Source organism: Chanodichthys erythropterus, chromosome 4 (genome assembly GCF_024489055.1).
Source record: "Chanodichthys erythropterus isolate Z2021 chromosome 4, ASM2448905v1, whole genome shotgun sequence".
Lineage (NCBI taxonomy): Eukaryota > Metazoa > Chordata > Actinopteri > Cypriniformes > Xenocyprididae > Chanodichthys > Chanodichthys erythropterus.
Window position 1 is genome coordinate 14,551,344 of NC_090224.1, and position 15,681 is coordinate 14,567,024.

Here is a 15,681-nt window from a genome sequence, read left to right on the forward strand (position 1 = left end):
ATCACCAGACTTTTATTTTGAAACATCTTGTTGCGCTTTGAACCGTTTGTTTGCTTCTCACTGCACACTCGAGCATCACGCTACATTGATGACTTTGGAGTAAATTGAATTGTCAAACCCCTATCAAGTTGTCCTGATTCAAGACATACAAACGACTTATTTCCGCGTGTGCGTTTAAACTTCAGCCGCATCTTCTGAAGTCACTTTCTGTCTTCTTTTGACTTTGAAAGCAGCATTCATACCGCTTTAATTTCACCAACGCCAAAATCTCGTTGAAACTCATTGAACCACTTCTGTTTACGTGACAAGGTAGGACTACACTTCTGTCTAACATAAACCACCGGTTAAATTATTTGTGCAAGAGTCGTAAAATAAATTAAATAAAATTACGAAAGACGTAACGTTAACGTTATGGGCACTTGAAAGGAGACTGTCAATTAAACATAGGTAAATATGTACAGTGGATGAGGCATTCTTAGTTTTGTATGTCACTAAAGTAAGAAACAGATTTGCCCTTATCCGACTGTGTAAAAATCTTCGTTTTATTTTGAAGTTTGGAAATGTATCACGATTTGTGGCACGCGCACTGCACGCGCCAGAGCGCGCGTCTCTCATCACTGTACGAATTCAACGGGGCTTTATAAAATCAGAGTTGTTAAGTACGGACTGTACTGTTAATCGCTGTATAATACTTTTGACTGAGTTTCATACTATTCAGCGGCGCAGCAACGCCAGAACTAAATTTAAAGCTCAAAACAAATTGTACAGCGCAATTGTGTAAGTTAAACCGATTCCCGAATAAATGACTCTTATGAACCGATTCTTTTTAGTGAATCAAAACGAACAACTCGACCTTGTAGTCCGATTTCCAAATGAATGACTGTTATAAACCGGTTCTTTGTCATAGAATATTGTTATTTCATATTTTATGACTGGGGTTCTTAAAACTGGCCCAAGAGGTCAACTTTCCTGCTCCCACCCTAATCAAACACACATGAACAAGCTAATCAAGGTCTTCAGTATTACTAGACATTTGCAAGAAGGTGAGTTTAATCAAGGTTTAGGATAAACTCTGCAGGAAAGTGGATCTCGAGGGCCTTAGTTGTTTTATGACTATACTTATTATATCCTTTATTTGTGAAGTCAGTGTATTATTTGATGCTTTATGCTTTACATTTCTTAATAATGTTCTTTTTCTTTTGTTTTTTTAGTTTTGCACTGTTCTAAATTTGCACTGTTTTAACTGCAAGCTGGAAATACTTTAGTTGTAAAAAATATTTTTCATGGCAATAAAGCACCTTATAACTGAACCTAAAAACTGAATCAAAAACATACAGCACATAACAAATTTTGATTTGTAGACTAAATAATTATGTATTGCATGAACTGAAAAGAGATATTTGTTTGAATATTTTTCTTTCAATAAATGAGTGCCATGATGTTATTCTTGCCAGCCACATAATAATTTAGCTATTGCTCAAGTTGTCAGCTATTTTCAATTTCCATTGTAGTAATTTCAGTGGTCTTGTGTTTATCTTAGACTTTGTCCCATGGCGGGTCTTTGGAGGTCTTATCAGGTGCTGATAGCCAAACGTCCATTGACAGTGCAGATTATAACTGCTGGTAAGAGCTGGATTCTTCTCTCCGTCCCCCTCTCTTTTTTTTAACCCTGTAGTTGGTTCCCAATTCCCTTTAGGTCAACTCTATCTCAGACGCTACTGATTAAATATTTACCTTTCCTGTTAGCACTATTACTTCTAAACAGCAGGATTGTTTTTGAGCGTCAATAATAGATCAGCCACATAAACATCGGAAAGCCCTTCTTAGCAACAGTCTGCTTAACTGTTTGCTTGAACTTTGTCACTGTGGGTTTTACAGGGTGGGAGTAAAGATTAAGCGGTGAAGTCTATTTCAAGATTTTGGTTAGGTTATTTTAACTGTTAAATGCTATTAAATGCAAATTTAATTTTTGAAACCGGAACGCTCACATTATCTATCAGACATTTTGTTTTTATTTAAAAATAATAGCCCTGTCATGAATTAAGAATTTTAGTTTTGCAGCAATTGTACCAGAAGATGGCAGCACAAAACAGCATATTAATGAATGGTTGAAAGTCCAATGTCTTGTCAAGCTGTTCTGCTGGAGACTTTCTTTTTTTATCCAAACACAGATATTGATGACTCTAGATTAAAGCTTTCATATGATGAGGAATCAATTTCTTTTACCTTTTGAGATCAGAGTTCAATGTACTGTGGAAACATAGTGAAAATTTCAGAACTTAAGTTCAGTTCAATAAGGCGATTTAATTTATTGAAACCAAGCAATTGGGGGGAAATGACTTGTTCTAAAAGTTTGAGAGATTTTACATAGGTTTTTGTTTGTTTGTTTGTTTATTTATTTTTATTTGTTTTAAAGATGACGCAGGCAGTGTAAAATTAGTTTGAAAACAATCACTCATTTTGCAGTTCCATTTGGTGACGCCGTAGTACACACTTCAACTTTAATTTCATGTGTGATTACTGTGCATTAACTAATCACTTTTGACTGAAATGTTTTCACCATGTTTAACAAAATGAGTGAATGAGATGAGAGTACATTTTATTGTTAATCAATGAGCCTGCTTAAACAAGCTGTTGGGTGTATTATGAGTCATTCAAACTGTAACATTAGGATTAATTAGTGCTTGGCTAGACTGCCATTAACAACTTGGCCAACATGCTTAAAATCACCAGTGGCCTCATGTCGCAGAGCGATTGAGGATGCAAGTTTATGTAATCAAGATTACAGACATGAGCTATGATTCATCGCCTTTGTTTTCCACATCAGGGAGTGCTTGAATATTTATAGAAACTTTAGCCCTATGGGTATAGGTTTAATATTAGACAGCAAGACGCCTTAAATGACAGGGAAGCGGGGTTATTTCAAAATTAAATAACTGGATGGTCGTGTGACACGGCGCTTATTCACAGACCAAGGGACACGATCTTACCTTCAAATAAATCGAAAGCAATAAAACTTGGCATTCTCGGGCAAGGTGAAAAACTTGAGTGAGTCGGAAGTTCAAGGTTGTTATTTTTTTAGTTATTTTTCATAAGCCAGTTTAATATACAGAGTAAACTATTTGTAGGTTGTTTGAGCATCCCGATCTGCCCAACCAATGACATGAGTTTAGGGCGAGGCTATCTATTTGTCTGACCAATGGCAGACAGGGGTTTGAAAAGAGACATTATTTTAATTATATAATTTTTTTAATTAACATAATCTGAAAAGAAATCTGATTTAGTTACAATGGACGTACACTGCTGTTCTAAAGTCTTTTTCAATGCTTTTGAAACAAGTATCTTATGTGCTGCATTTATCTGATCAAAAATACAGTAAAACAGTAATACTGTGATATATTAAAATAATAATAAATTATAAAGTATTTTTTTTGTGAATGCAGAGCTAAATTGTCAGCAGTCGCATGTTCCTTCAGAAATCATTATAACATGCTTAAAGGCACAATATGTAAGATTTTTGGATTAAAATATCCAAAAAACACTAGAACAGTGTTATGTGTTTTGTTGATGTATCCCAGATGTTTCCAAGAATGTTTAAATCTTTAATAAACATAGCATAATCATAATTTTCAACACACTGTAATTTATCTAATATGATAAACAGCGCGGTGTTACCTCATACCCTTGCCTGGAAGAAGCAGAAGCGGCTACTGTGTCTTAAAGGGTTAGTTCACCCAAAAATGAAAATTTATGTCATTAATGACTCACCCTCATGTCGTTCCAAACCCGTAAGACCTCCGTTCATCTTCGGAACACAGTTTAAGATGTTTTAGATTTAGTCCGAGAGCTTTCTATCCCTCCATTGAAAGTGTTTGTATGGTAGACTGTCCCATGTCCAGAAAGGTAATAAAAACATCATCAAAGTAGTCCATGTGACATCAGTGGGTTAGTTAGAACTTTTTGAAGCATCGAAAATACATTTCGGTCCAAAAATAACAAAAACTACGACTTTATTCAGCATTGTATTCTCTTCCAGAATCCTTTCCATTGAATTGATTCCATTGAATTGATTCCATTGAATCCTTTCATCTGTCGGCATTGGTAATGCACTTTTACGTCGTTGTTTTTGGCGATTAGGACATCCACGACACGCACACTTACGCACCATTTTAAATAATATAGCAATACCAAAATACAAACAATGTAGAATAGTTGAATACAGCGTGCATCTCCCTCAGACTGTAAACGAAGCTCGGGCGCACCGGATAACACGTCAGCAGCGTCTTACATCAGCAGCGTCACTGCGGTGTCGTGAACCCGGATTGACAACAGACCCGGAAGAGAATACAATGCTGAATAAAGTCGTAGTTTTTGTTATTTTTGGGCCAAAATGTATTTTCAATGCTTCAAAAACTGATGTCACCTGGACTACTTTGATGATGTTTGTATTACCTTTCTGGACATGGACAGTCTACCGTACATACATTTTCAATGGAGGGACAGAAAGCTCTCGGACTAAATCTAAAATATCTTAAACTGTGTTCCAAAGATGAATGAAGGTCTTACGGGTGTGGAACGACATGAGGGTGAGTCATTAATGACATAATTTTCATTTTTGGGTGAACTAACCCTTTAATAAATGTTCCGCTGTTCTCGAGCTGTGTGTTGCACTCATATCTCATTAGCAATCGCTCCAGCGGCCTCGTTCCGCTCCAACATCACTCAGCCCTGCTCTGCTTCATACTACAGTAATGTTAGTAATCTTATCCTTGAACATGATTTCTGCCCGTGTCCCATCCTGATTCTTTTCCACCGACTGTGAGGTGAAGACGACAAGTCCCAAGATTCTGCGCTCAAGCTCAGCGTCATCAAGCTACGCCTTTGTTTTGAATAGGCGACCTCTAGTGGTGAAACTTTACATATTGTTCCTTTAATTGGTGCTCAAGAAACGTTTCTTATGGTCACGATTTAAAACGGTTGTGCTGTCATATATTTTTATGAACATAAACATTTTATACATTTTTATCAGTATTCTTTGATGAATAGAAATTTCAAAAGAACATTTAAATAATTTTTTAGACATTCTCATTTAAAGGGTTAGTTCACCCAAAAATGAAAATTCTGTCATTTATTACTCACCCTCTTGTCGTTCCAAACCCGTAAGACCTTTGTTAATCTTCAGAACACGAATTAAGATATTTTGATGAAATCTGAAAGGTTTTTTTAATCCTCCCTTGAAAGCAACAAAATGTCCAGAAAAGTAGTAAAAACATTGTTAAAATAGTCAACGTGACTACAGTGGTTCAAACTTAATGTTATGAATGGACAAGAACAAAACAAAAATAATGACTTATTTCAAATATTTTCCTCTTCCCTGTCAGTCTGTTACGCAGTTGGCGCAGTGCTGTGTTTCTGTATTTACGTCCGAACGCTGGCTGATGATTGGCCGGCTCCTGTGACAGCATCAAACGCATGCCTCGTGCTGCTCAAGTGAACAGGCATCGGCCAATACTGTCGTCGTTCGGACTTAGAACCTGGAAGTGCTGCAACGAAAATAGCATAGCAGAATGACAGGGGAGAGATGAATTTGTTGAATAAAGTTGTTATTTTAGTTTTGTTTTTGCGCACAAAACGTATTCTCGTCTCTTAATAACATTAAGATTGAACCACTGTAGTCACATTGACTATTTTAACAATGTTTTTACTACTTTTCTGGACATTTTGTTGCTTTCAAGGGAGGATTAAAAAAACCTCTCAGATTTCATCAAAAATATCTTAATTTGTGTTCCGAAGATGAACGAAGATCTTAGAGGTGTGAAACGACATGAGGGTGACTAATTAATGACAACAATTTCATTTAGCGTGATCTAACCCTTTAAGATGGCTGAACAAACACCCTGTGAAGTCCTCAAAACAGGCTGATGGGAATATACCCAATTGTTTTTGCAATTCGGTTTATTTGCCACTCGTGGCACAGAAATTACACACTTCAGCTTTAATCGATGCACTTGGTTGAAGTGATAAATGGATTTATTTATAACAGCTACAGATGTGACGAGGAAGAGATTAATGAGTGAATGAATAAATGAATGAATGGAGGGGATGAAGGCGCTACATTTCCGTTTTCAAGTCATTAGCGATGCATTAACCCCATAATCTGTGCTAAATGTAGAACCGAAAAAATCAATGTCATCCAAAGAGGGCAAATCTGAACGAATGGGGCTTGAATGTGTTTACTGTAGCACAGGTAAGCCATGTCACATCGGTCTCATCAGCTAAATGGGTAGGGTTGCCGTAGCCTGCCGCTGGTCCCCACGGAGAACGTGCAGATCCCTGCCAAATTGATCACACATAATTTCACTAAGCACAAGGTGCGTCAATCAGGGCTGTTCTTCCCCTGAGACTCTCCTCAAGGACAGACGGTGGGAAGTGTTGTGCTGACATCAGCATATTTCGAGATGCATTAAGCATAGATGAGTGCCATACTCCAGTTGGCACGAGGTACAGGGCAGATTGCACCTGAGTGTGTGGTAAATTGCATTTTATTTGGCACCGTGTAATGGCAAACGACCATGTTTATGTTTGGTTGGGATGGTCGTCTTTGTTAATATAGATAAATGGACATTGTTTTCCTGTGAAATTGCTGTTTTCTTGTTCTTTGTTCAAGGAAAATATAACTTTTAAGTGCCTATTTTTCATGGAACAAATGCAAACGTCCTCCCAGAACAGTTTGTTCTTAACAGATGTTTTAAGAGTTTACTCTTCGGCGCTTCTCAACCTGTTACCGTCAAGTTGAACCAAGAAGTGGAAAACATAAGTGTTTATTATCACTTCACAACATGCTGTTAGCTCTCACTCAGCCTCTGCCCTCCTGTCTGCGTGGTTCTGCCTGCCATGATCAATAAGCTGGTGCTGTTTTGATAAGATGACCCTGTAAAAGCATGGCAAAGGTTTCTGGCTTTTTTCAGTCTGCTATACTGGATTATTAGTCTTTCCTTGACATTTTATGAAAAGGTTAGGTCACTTAAAAGGGGCTGCGTTGCCTTGCTGGGTTCTGTCGTTAAGGCAGAATGTCCTTTGTAAACCATGATATTTGGGCAAGTGTGAGGAAGCAGCTGTCCTCTAAATTTAAAGGCAGTTGTTTTTTTTGTTTTTTTTTATGTGTTGCTCTATTTCTCCTCCCTGGCAGTTCTGTATTTGGCTGCAGCCTGCAGAAGAATTTTTTTTTTTTTTTTTTTTTTTTAAGGATCCTGCAATTTAGCCAGTCAAGGTGAAGCGTGATGAGTGTTTAGAGATCAGGGGGTACTGATGTAGAAACATAGTTGTCATTTACTTTATATAGCTGTGTTTTTGTTAGGTATGCATATGCCTATATAAAAATTCTGGAAGATAACATTAATGTTATGGCGGATAATCGAGATGATGGTGGATATTATAGGTTTGTTATCACTTTTTATTTAAGTGATAAGCCAATAAATGATATAATGGATATTTCATACATGCTAACATTCAAAAGTTCAGGTAAAATTTTGTTTTTGAAAGAAATTATTTTTTTTATCAGCAAAGATGCAATAAATTGATCAAAAGTGACAATAAATACATTTATAATGTTACAAAAGTTTTCTATTAAAAAAATAGTGTTCTTTTGAACTTTGTGTTCTTCAAAGAATCCTGAAAAAAATAATGTATCATGGTTTCCATAAAAATATTATGCAGCATAAATGTTTTTACCATTGCAATAATGGCTGCTGAAAATTCAGTTTTGCTATCACAGGAATAAATTACATTTTAAAATATACTAGAATTGAAAACAGTTATTTTAAATGGTAATGTTTCAGAAAATGGTTACTTTATTTTTGAACAAATAAATGCAACCTTAGTGAGCGTAAGAAACAAAATCTTCAAAAGCAAAATCTTACCAACCCCAAACCTTTGAATGTTATAGGTTTAGGTATAGGTTGAGTGTATTCCCTGTTTTTGCTGTTATATACTGCTTGAATTTAGAAAAATAAGTGCCAATATTATCTGCTTCCAACAGCAGTCGAATACTAATGCCTATAATTAATATATATATATATATAATTAATATATTATATATATATATAATTAATATATATATATATATATATTATATATATATATATATATATATATATAACAAAAACGTTTGCTTCCATAGACCGAATCACCAAATACATATAATACTAATTTAAAACCTTGTTAATCTTAACTTCAGAGGTTTGTGAACTTGCAGCTTACTCAGGGCTTTCTGTGAACTCAGTGGTATTTCTGAAGAAACAAATCTAGAACAGTGTTAGTGTCACAAACCCACTGCTGGTACCATCAGTCCAGTGCCTGTGTACACTTAGTCATGTCATAACACTGAGTCACTATATCAGTGTTTGTGGTGGAGCACACGGCCGGTGCTTGTAAAATGTGATCGGAGAGTCCAGCGTGTTTCTCTGACAGATCAGAAAAGGCTTCGCCTGCTGTGTTTGTGTGGGGTTGAGTGAGAGCGTGACACAGTCTTTCTGTTGGTGGATCACCCCGCTGTGCCCGTTAACAACCTGCTGGAGAGAGACCAGAGATCCCAGCATCCTCCTCTCCAAGGCATTTCATCTCACACCACCCTCCTACTATGGCATGCTGTGTACAATAGCGGCTTCTCTCCAGCTCGCCATATTTTTTGAACAATGACCTCAGAAGTTGTATTATTTAATATATAATATATTTAATAGTTATTCACATATATATATATATATATATATATATATATATAATATGTGTGTGTGAGTGAGTGTGTGTGTGTATAAAATCATGTATATGTGAGTAACTGTTATAAATTATGCTGTGCCTATAGAAAATCATCATACCCCTTTGAAATAGTTACTTTATTTGTCATACTGCCTGAAATCAATACCCAAACTTTTTCAGCTTACTTACAAAGTTTGCCTTACCACATCAAAGTAATAAAAGAAAAAGCAACAGTTCTGAAAATTAATTTAATTTTTTTTTTTTTTTTTTGAAAAAACTGAAAAACTAGAATAACAGGGTTGGAGGTCACAAGTCCCCTGATTTAATACTTCATAGAGCCACCTTTTGCTTTACAGCCATTAATCTTTTTGGATATGTCTGTACTAGCTTTGCTCACCTAGATTGGGGAATATTTGCCCATTTTTCCTTGCAGAATTGCTTAAGGTCATTCAAATTCCAAGGTGAGCGGCAATAGACTGCTCTCTTCAAGTCCATCCACAGACTTTCTATCGGATTTAAGTCAGGGCTCAGACTTGGCCACTCAAAGACATTCACCTTCCTATCCTTAAGCCATTGCATTGTTTTTTTGGCGGTATGTTTAGGATCATTGTCGTGTTGGAAGGTGAATGTCCTGCCCATCTTTAGCTGTTTAGCAGAGAGATGCAGATTTTCCTCAAGAATTCGGATGTACCTGTTAGCATCCATTTTCCCTTCAATACTGACCAATCGCCCAGTCCCCGCTGAAGAGAAACACCCCTGTTACGCTGTAACAAGGACACCTTAAAATAAAGTGTATAATGTATTTATATATACAGTTATATCAGTTGAATTGAATGGTCTCAGCGTGACAGTCCACACAGGCATGTGTGGGGAAAAAAAGGAAAGAAATCTCCTTTGTAATGGATTCTATTGGTTTTGTTTCTTTTATTGAGGTTTGTATTCGTTTTGGGTTTCCGAAACATGTCAATATCCAGTGAGGTCTCTGTTTATGCGCACATGCATAATGCATGGCTCTATTTGCTGCCCTCATGGCTTTGACTGCAGACGATCGAAGTGTGTGTGAAGAGAAAGGAGACCTGTGACATTTCCAGCAGTTAGGAGGAAACAGCTCTGTCAATGTGATTGGCACACAGTGTGTGTGTGAAAATGGGGAGAAGGTGATGAGCTGCAGTCTATCTAAAGCTTTCCATCACTCATATTCAACAGCTTTTGTTCATTCAATGTTTCCTCAGGGATGAATGGATGAACACACACACACACATACGGTAGTGGCCAAAAGTGGTGTCCGGAGAGGATATGTCCTTTTAATGACATTTCAGGTTCAACTAAACAATCAAAACATGAGGAGTAAATGACAAAATTGTTAAATAATTAAATATGGGTTTTTTGTATTATGAAAAAAAAAAAAGGCATAAAAAATAAAAATCTCAATGGAAATTAAACATGCATTTGACTACAGTGTAATCATCAGTTAATATTTTGTTTGTTCTCTCTTGTTTTTGATTACAGATGGCATTCTTCTGGGCGTTGACTCACTATACTTTGTGCATGTGTCATGCTTAACTTCTTTCCAATCCTCCTTAAGATCTTCTCAAAGTTGAGCTTCATTGTTAGACCTGCATGGTGTATCACAATTTAGGTTTACAATTTCCTAAAGATTTTCAATGTACTGAGGAGGCCACTTGAAGACTTCAAAATGCTAAGCATGAACACTTTCATTCTGCGCAACGTTGATGCATTGCAGTGTGTTTAGGAACGTTGTCATGTTGAAAAATACACATTTGATCTCAAAATGGATCCTCCATACTTGGCTACGTTGTGTTCAGCAGAATTCCCAAGTATTGGTCCATTTCCAAAGTGCCTGCGACCTAGTAGATCCTTCCAAAACCTGCTGCAGACATGCATCCCCAATACCATTACGTTTCCCCTGCCGTAGCGCCACGCATTCATTTGGTATTAAAACACAAACATACCTGACACCATCCAATGCTAGGTTGTTAAATTTTGACTTGTTGGACTGCCGAACACAGCTCCAATCTTCCACACTCCAGTCCTTATTTTCTTTGACAAATGCAAGGTATTTTTTTGCAGTAGATAAAACTAATAAATGGTTTCTTTGCTGGTACACAACCTCTCATTCGAGCCTCTTAAAGTCATTGACGTACAGTCCGAGATGAAATAGGAGGTTGGAGGTCTCATCCAGGTCTTTAGAAGCTGTTTTGATATGGTCCCACATTCAATAGATTTTCATTCTCCTTTCAAAATGCATACTAGCCTTCCCTGACCAGCCACTGCTCTTTACATTCTGCTTGGTAGTGGCCTCACTGTGCTTTGAAATAATTCTGTGGACATTGTGACCATTCATGTCCAGCACATGAGAAATAACCAAGAACAATTGACCAGATTTAGCCATTTTAACAATATCCTCCTTGGTGGACAGCTCCTTCCATTTGCCATTTTTTCTAAGACACACATAATAACATATAATAATATAGCTAATGCCTGTCCACTTGGCCCAAAATTACACAATCCACGCAATTCCTTATGTTTTATTAGCATCATAATACAATTAGACGCTCCAGGCACAAATTCACAACATGCATACAAAATATTTAATACATATTTAAAATAAGTTTGAATAAAGTGGGAAGAAGCCAATTTTCCTAGGTCGGACATCACTTTTGGTCACTACTGTACTTGTGCAGACACTTTGAAACTTTAGGGTGTTAACAAGTCTCTCTTGGTTTAGTTGTTTAAACACTTTGAGATTAATTTATGCATGAATCCACTAACAGTGCAAATGGACAGTACTAAAGACTGAAGGCTTTTCAAATTGGTCTGTAAGGGAAAAGTGTTTGCAAATATACCTTGCATCAGGGCACATTGTGGAACTTTTGAAAAATTCTGATTAATAAATGAAAGTTTTGTATTACTTTCTAACTCTACAATGGATTAAAATGTTTCCAGAGTGTTCTCAAAAATGTTGCATGGCTTGTCTGACTAATCTTGTTTTACAGGATAACATCTGTCCCTGCTATTAGGAAACAACCTCCTGTAGTGTTCCAAAGGGGGTCTCGATGCAACGTGAGATTTACAATGTGACATTTAAAGGTCATTGTGGGGTGACTGGATGGATTTCTTGAAGTCTTTGCGTCTTCGTAAAGACTTCAATATCTTCTATATTTATGACCTCAGTTATTTTGAGTTCTCAACTGTTACTTTTATACATTAAGTAATGAATGTTTGAATCATTGAAGAAGAAGAATTGTGTGTAATTAGGTTAGTACATGGTAGAATTGGTAAAAAAAAAAATTAATGAGCTAAAGATTATGAAAGATTGTACTGAACAAAGTTTGCGATCTGTAATGTTTTTATTAAAAGACTTTTATCCTTTCCAAGGCTGCAGTAATGTTGTGAAGTTTAATTACAATTTAAAATAATTGTTTTCTATTTTAATATACTTTAAAATGTAATTTTTTTCCTGTGATGGCAAAGCTGTATTTTCAGCAGCCATTAGTCCAGTCTTCAGTGTCACATGATCCTTCAGAAATCATTCTCCAAACTTTGGAACGGTAGTGTAAATGAAAGTCTAAAAGCCTGTACACACCGGGATGAATATCGCACGTGTTTATTGCCAGCGTTTTTCGAGACGTTTTTTGTGTTCACACCCAAGCGATTTTCACTGGCGATGCGCAGAGTGAACATGCAAATTCACTCCCTGACAGTATGTGGCACTTGTGCTTAACGGTAGTGCAACTAAACATATTTATGATATTAATAAAGTTAAAGAAGATAAAAATGCAGATATTAAATGCCATATATATGAGAGATGGTAGTCAGAAACATTAGTGCAAATAAACATTTATTAAATAGACATTCTCAACTATATTTCTTGAATGTAAAAGGAAAAAACTGTTTTGACTGTTTTGTGCTTGAGCGCCACCAAGTCGTGCTTTACTGTAACTTCAGCAGCTCCAGGCATGTGAACAAAAGCACCAATCTCATTGGTCAAATAAAAAAAACCAAACCCGAGGCGTTTTTTAAAAAATGACACTTTTACGGCTCGCGTTTTTCACGTCGGTGTGCACACTCACATTGGTGCCCGTTGTTTAGTCACGAGGCGTTAAACGTCGGCGAAAATCGCGATCGATATTCGTGCCGGTGTGAACAGGTTTTAAAGGTCAAAAAGTCAGGATTTGTTATCCTTTACAACTTCTTTCTGTTACCCTTTAGCCTCTCTTCTCAGTCAGTGTGGAGTGAATGGGGCAGCAAAAATCTGAAAGAGTCTTTCCTGTCGATTCTCTTTGGCATGATTACCTGAGTGCAGGCCTTCACGCTGGGCAGTGGGGGCAAACACATGCCTCAATGGCACCCCCTCTCTCCCTCTCCCCCTCATTTTTTCTCCCTCTCTTCCAGGCTCTCTGGTGGGTGTGGGTGATGTCATTTCCCAGCAGCTGATTGAGCGCCGTGGTCTGGCCAATCACAGCGTGAGACGCACCGCAAAGATGATGAGCATTGGCTTCTTCTTTGTCGTAAGTCTCCTGTGATTCTGTTCCATTTTCATATGTGTTTCTCTTGAGATGCTCCAGCTTTGAGTGTTAAAAAAAACTGAAGGTTTTCATGGCTTTTCAAGATAGACAGACCAAAAATGTCTTTATTGTTATAAAATTGTGATTTTTATGTTTTGTATAATTTATTCTCTTGCAAAAATTCATTAAAATACAAGCTTTCGAGAAAGATGCTTTTTGGCCCAGAATGATGTAGCCCATACGGTAATCTCATGTGGACGGCCAAAGTTCATGCACTAGTGTACATGCACTATATTGCCAAAAGTATTGGGATACCCCTCCAAATCATTGAATTCAGGTGTTCCAATCACTTCCATGGCCACAGGTGTATAAAATCAAGCACCTAGGCATGCAGAATGCTTCTACAAACATTTGTGAAAGAATGGGTCAGTCTCAGGAGCTCAGTGAATTCAAGCGTGGTACCGTGATAGGTTGCCACCTGTGCAATAAGTCCATTTGTGAAATTTCCTCACTACTAAATATTCCACGGTCAACTGTTAGTGGTATCATAACAAAGTGGAAGCAATTGGAAAAAACAGCAACTCAGCCACAAAGTGGTAGTCCACGTAAAAGAGCGGGGTCAGTGCATGCTGAGGTGCGCAGAAGTTGTCAACTTTCTGCTGAGTCAATAGCTACAGATAGGGCTGGGCGATGTATCGAATGCTTTTGTCACGCGCATTTCTTCAGTAAAGCCGGTTCCCTGATTACCGCTAAATCGCCATCACCTGCTTTCAAATGGAGCGGCATTTAATAGACAGAGCCGTAGATCACTGATAAGCCACGCAATATCGTGTTCAATATCGACGGCGATACATATCGATATTGAACGCGATATTGCGTGTCTTATCAGTGATCTATGGCTAGGTCTATTAAATGCCGCTCCATTTGAAGGCAAGTGATGGCGATTTAGCGGTAATCAGGGAACTGGCTTTACTGAAGAAATGCGCGTGACAAAAGCATTCGATACATCGCCCAGCCCTAGCTACAGACCTCCAAACTTCGTGTGGCCTTGAGATTAGCTCAAGAACAGTGCATAGAGAGCTTCATGGAATGGGTTTCCATGGCTGAGCAGCTGCATCCAAGCCTTACATCACCAAGTGCAATGCAAAGCGTTGAATGCAATGGTGTAAAGCAAGCTGCCACTGGACTCTAGAGCAGTGGAGATGTGTTCTCTGCGGTGACGAATCACACTTCTCTGTCTGGCAATATGACTGATGAGTCTGGGTTTGGCGGTTGCCAGGAGAACGGTACTTGCCTGACTGCATTGTGCCAAGTGTAAAGTTTGGTGGTGGGGGGATTATGGGGAACTCTTAATGCTTCAACATACCCAGGCATTTTGGACAATTTCATGCTCCCAACTTTGTGGGAACAGTTTGGGGATGGCCCCTTCCTGTTCTAACCTGACTGTGCAGCAGTGCACAAAGCAAGGTCCATAAAGACATGGATGAGCGAGTTTGGTGTGGAGGAACTTGACTGGCCTGCACAGAGTCCTGACCTCAACCCAATAGAACACCTTTGGGATGAATTAGAGCGGAGACTGTGAGCCTTCTCGCCAACATCACTGCCTGACCTCACAAATGCACTTCTAGAAGAATGGTCAAAAATTCCCGGAAAACACACTCCTAAACCTTATGGAAAGCCTTCCCACAAGAGTTGAATCTGTAATAACTGCAAAGGGTGGGCCAACTCCATATTAAACCCTACGGATTAAGAATGGGATGTCATTTAAAGTTAATTTGCAAGTAAAGGCAGGCATCCCAAAACTTTTGGCAATATAGTGTACATGCATTTTAGAGGCTGAAATCTGACATACAGTTTGTGGTCGGTAAGATTTGTTTTTATCTTATGTCTCATTAAGTCTCTTATATTCACCAAGGCTGCATTTCTTTAATCAGAAATTACAATAATAGTAGTAAAAACAATAATATTGCAAAATATTATTACAGTTTAAAATAACTGTTATATATTTGAAAATATTTCAAATGTAATTTATTCCTGCGATGGTAAAGCACAATTTTCAGCAGCCATTACTCCTATATGATTTTCAGAAATCATTGTAATATGTTGATTTGGTTCTCAAGTAACATTATCGTCGTTGCACTGCTTAATATTCTTGCATAAACCATGATACATTTTTTTTTTTCTGGAAATTTTAAAAGAACAGCATTTATTTGAAATAGAAATCTTTTAAAACATTATAAATGTCTTTACTCACACATTTGATCAATTTAATGCATCCTCGCTGAATAGAATAATTCATTTGTTTAAAAAAAATGTTTTGAATGGTAGTATGTACCATGCATTAACAAACAATTTTTACAATAAATTTCTGTTAAAGCTACATAAACCTTGCAAACGT

The 15,681-nt window shown here is 37.4% G+C and overlaps 1 protein-coding gene across 1 annotated transcript in view; it reads left to right on the top strand.

Moving 5' to 3' along the window:
* Positions 1-68: 68 nt before the first annotated feature.
* mpv17 (mitochondrial inner membrane protein MPV17) overlaps positions 69-15,681 on the top strand; it is a 30,784-nt gene continuing 15,171 nt past the window's right edge. Inside the window, exons 1-3 of the mRNA XM_067383165.1 lie at positions 69-309; positions 1,541-1,623; positions 13,171-13,286. Of these exons, the coding sequence (XP_067239266.1) occupies positions 1,551-1,623; positions 13,171-13,286 (189 nt within the window). The 5' untranslated portion in view covers positions 69-309; positions 1,541-1,550. The remainder of the gene's footprint in view (positions 310-1,540; positions 1,624-13,170; positions 13,287-15,681) is intronic.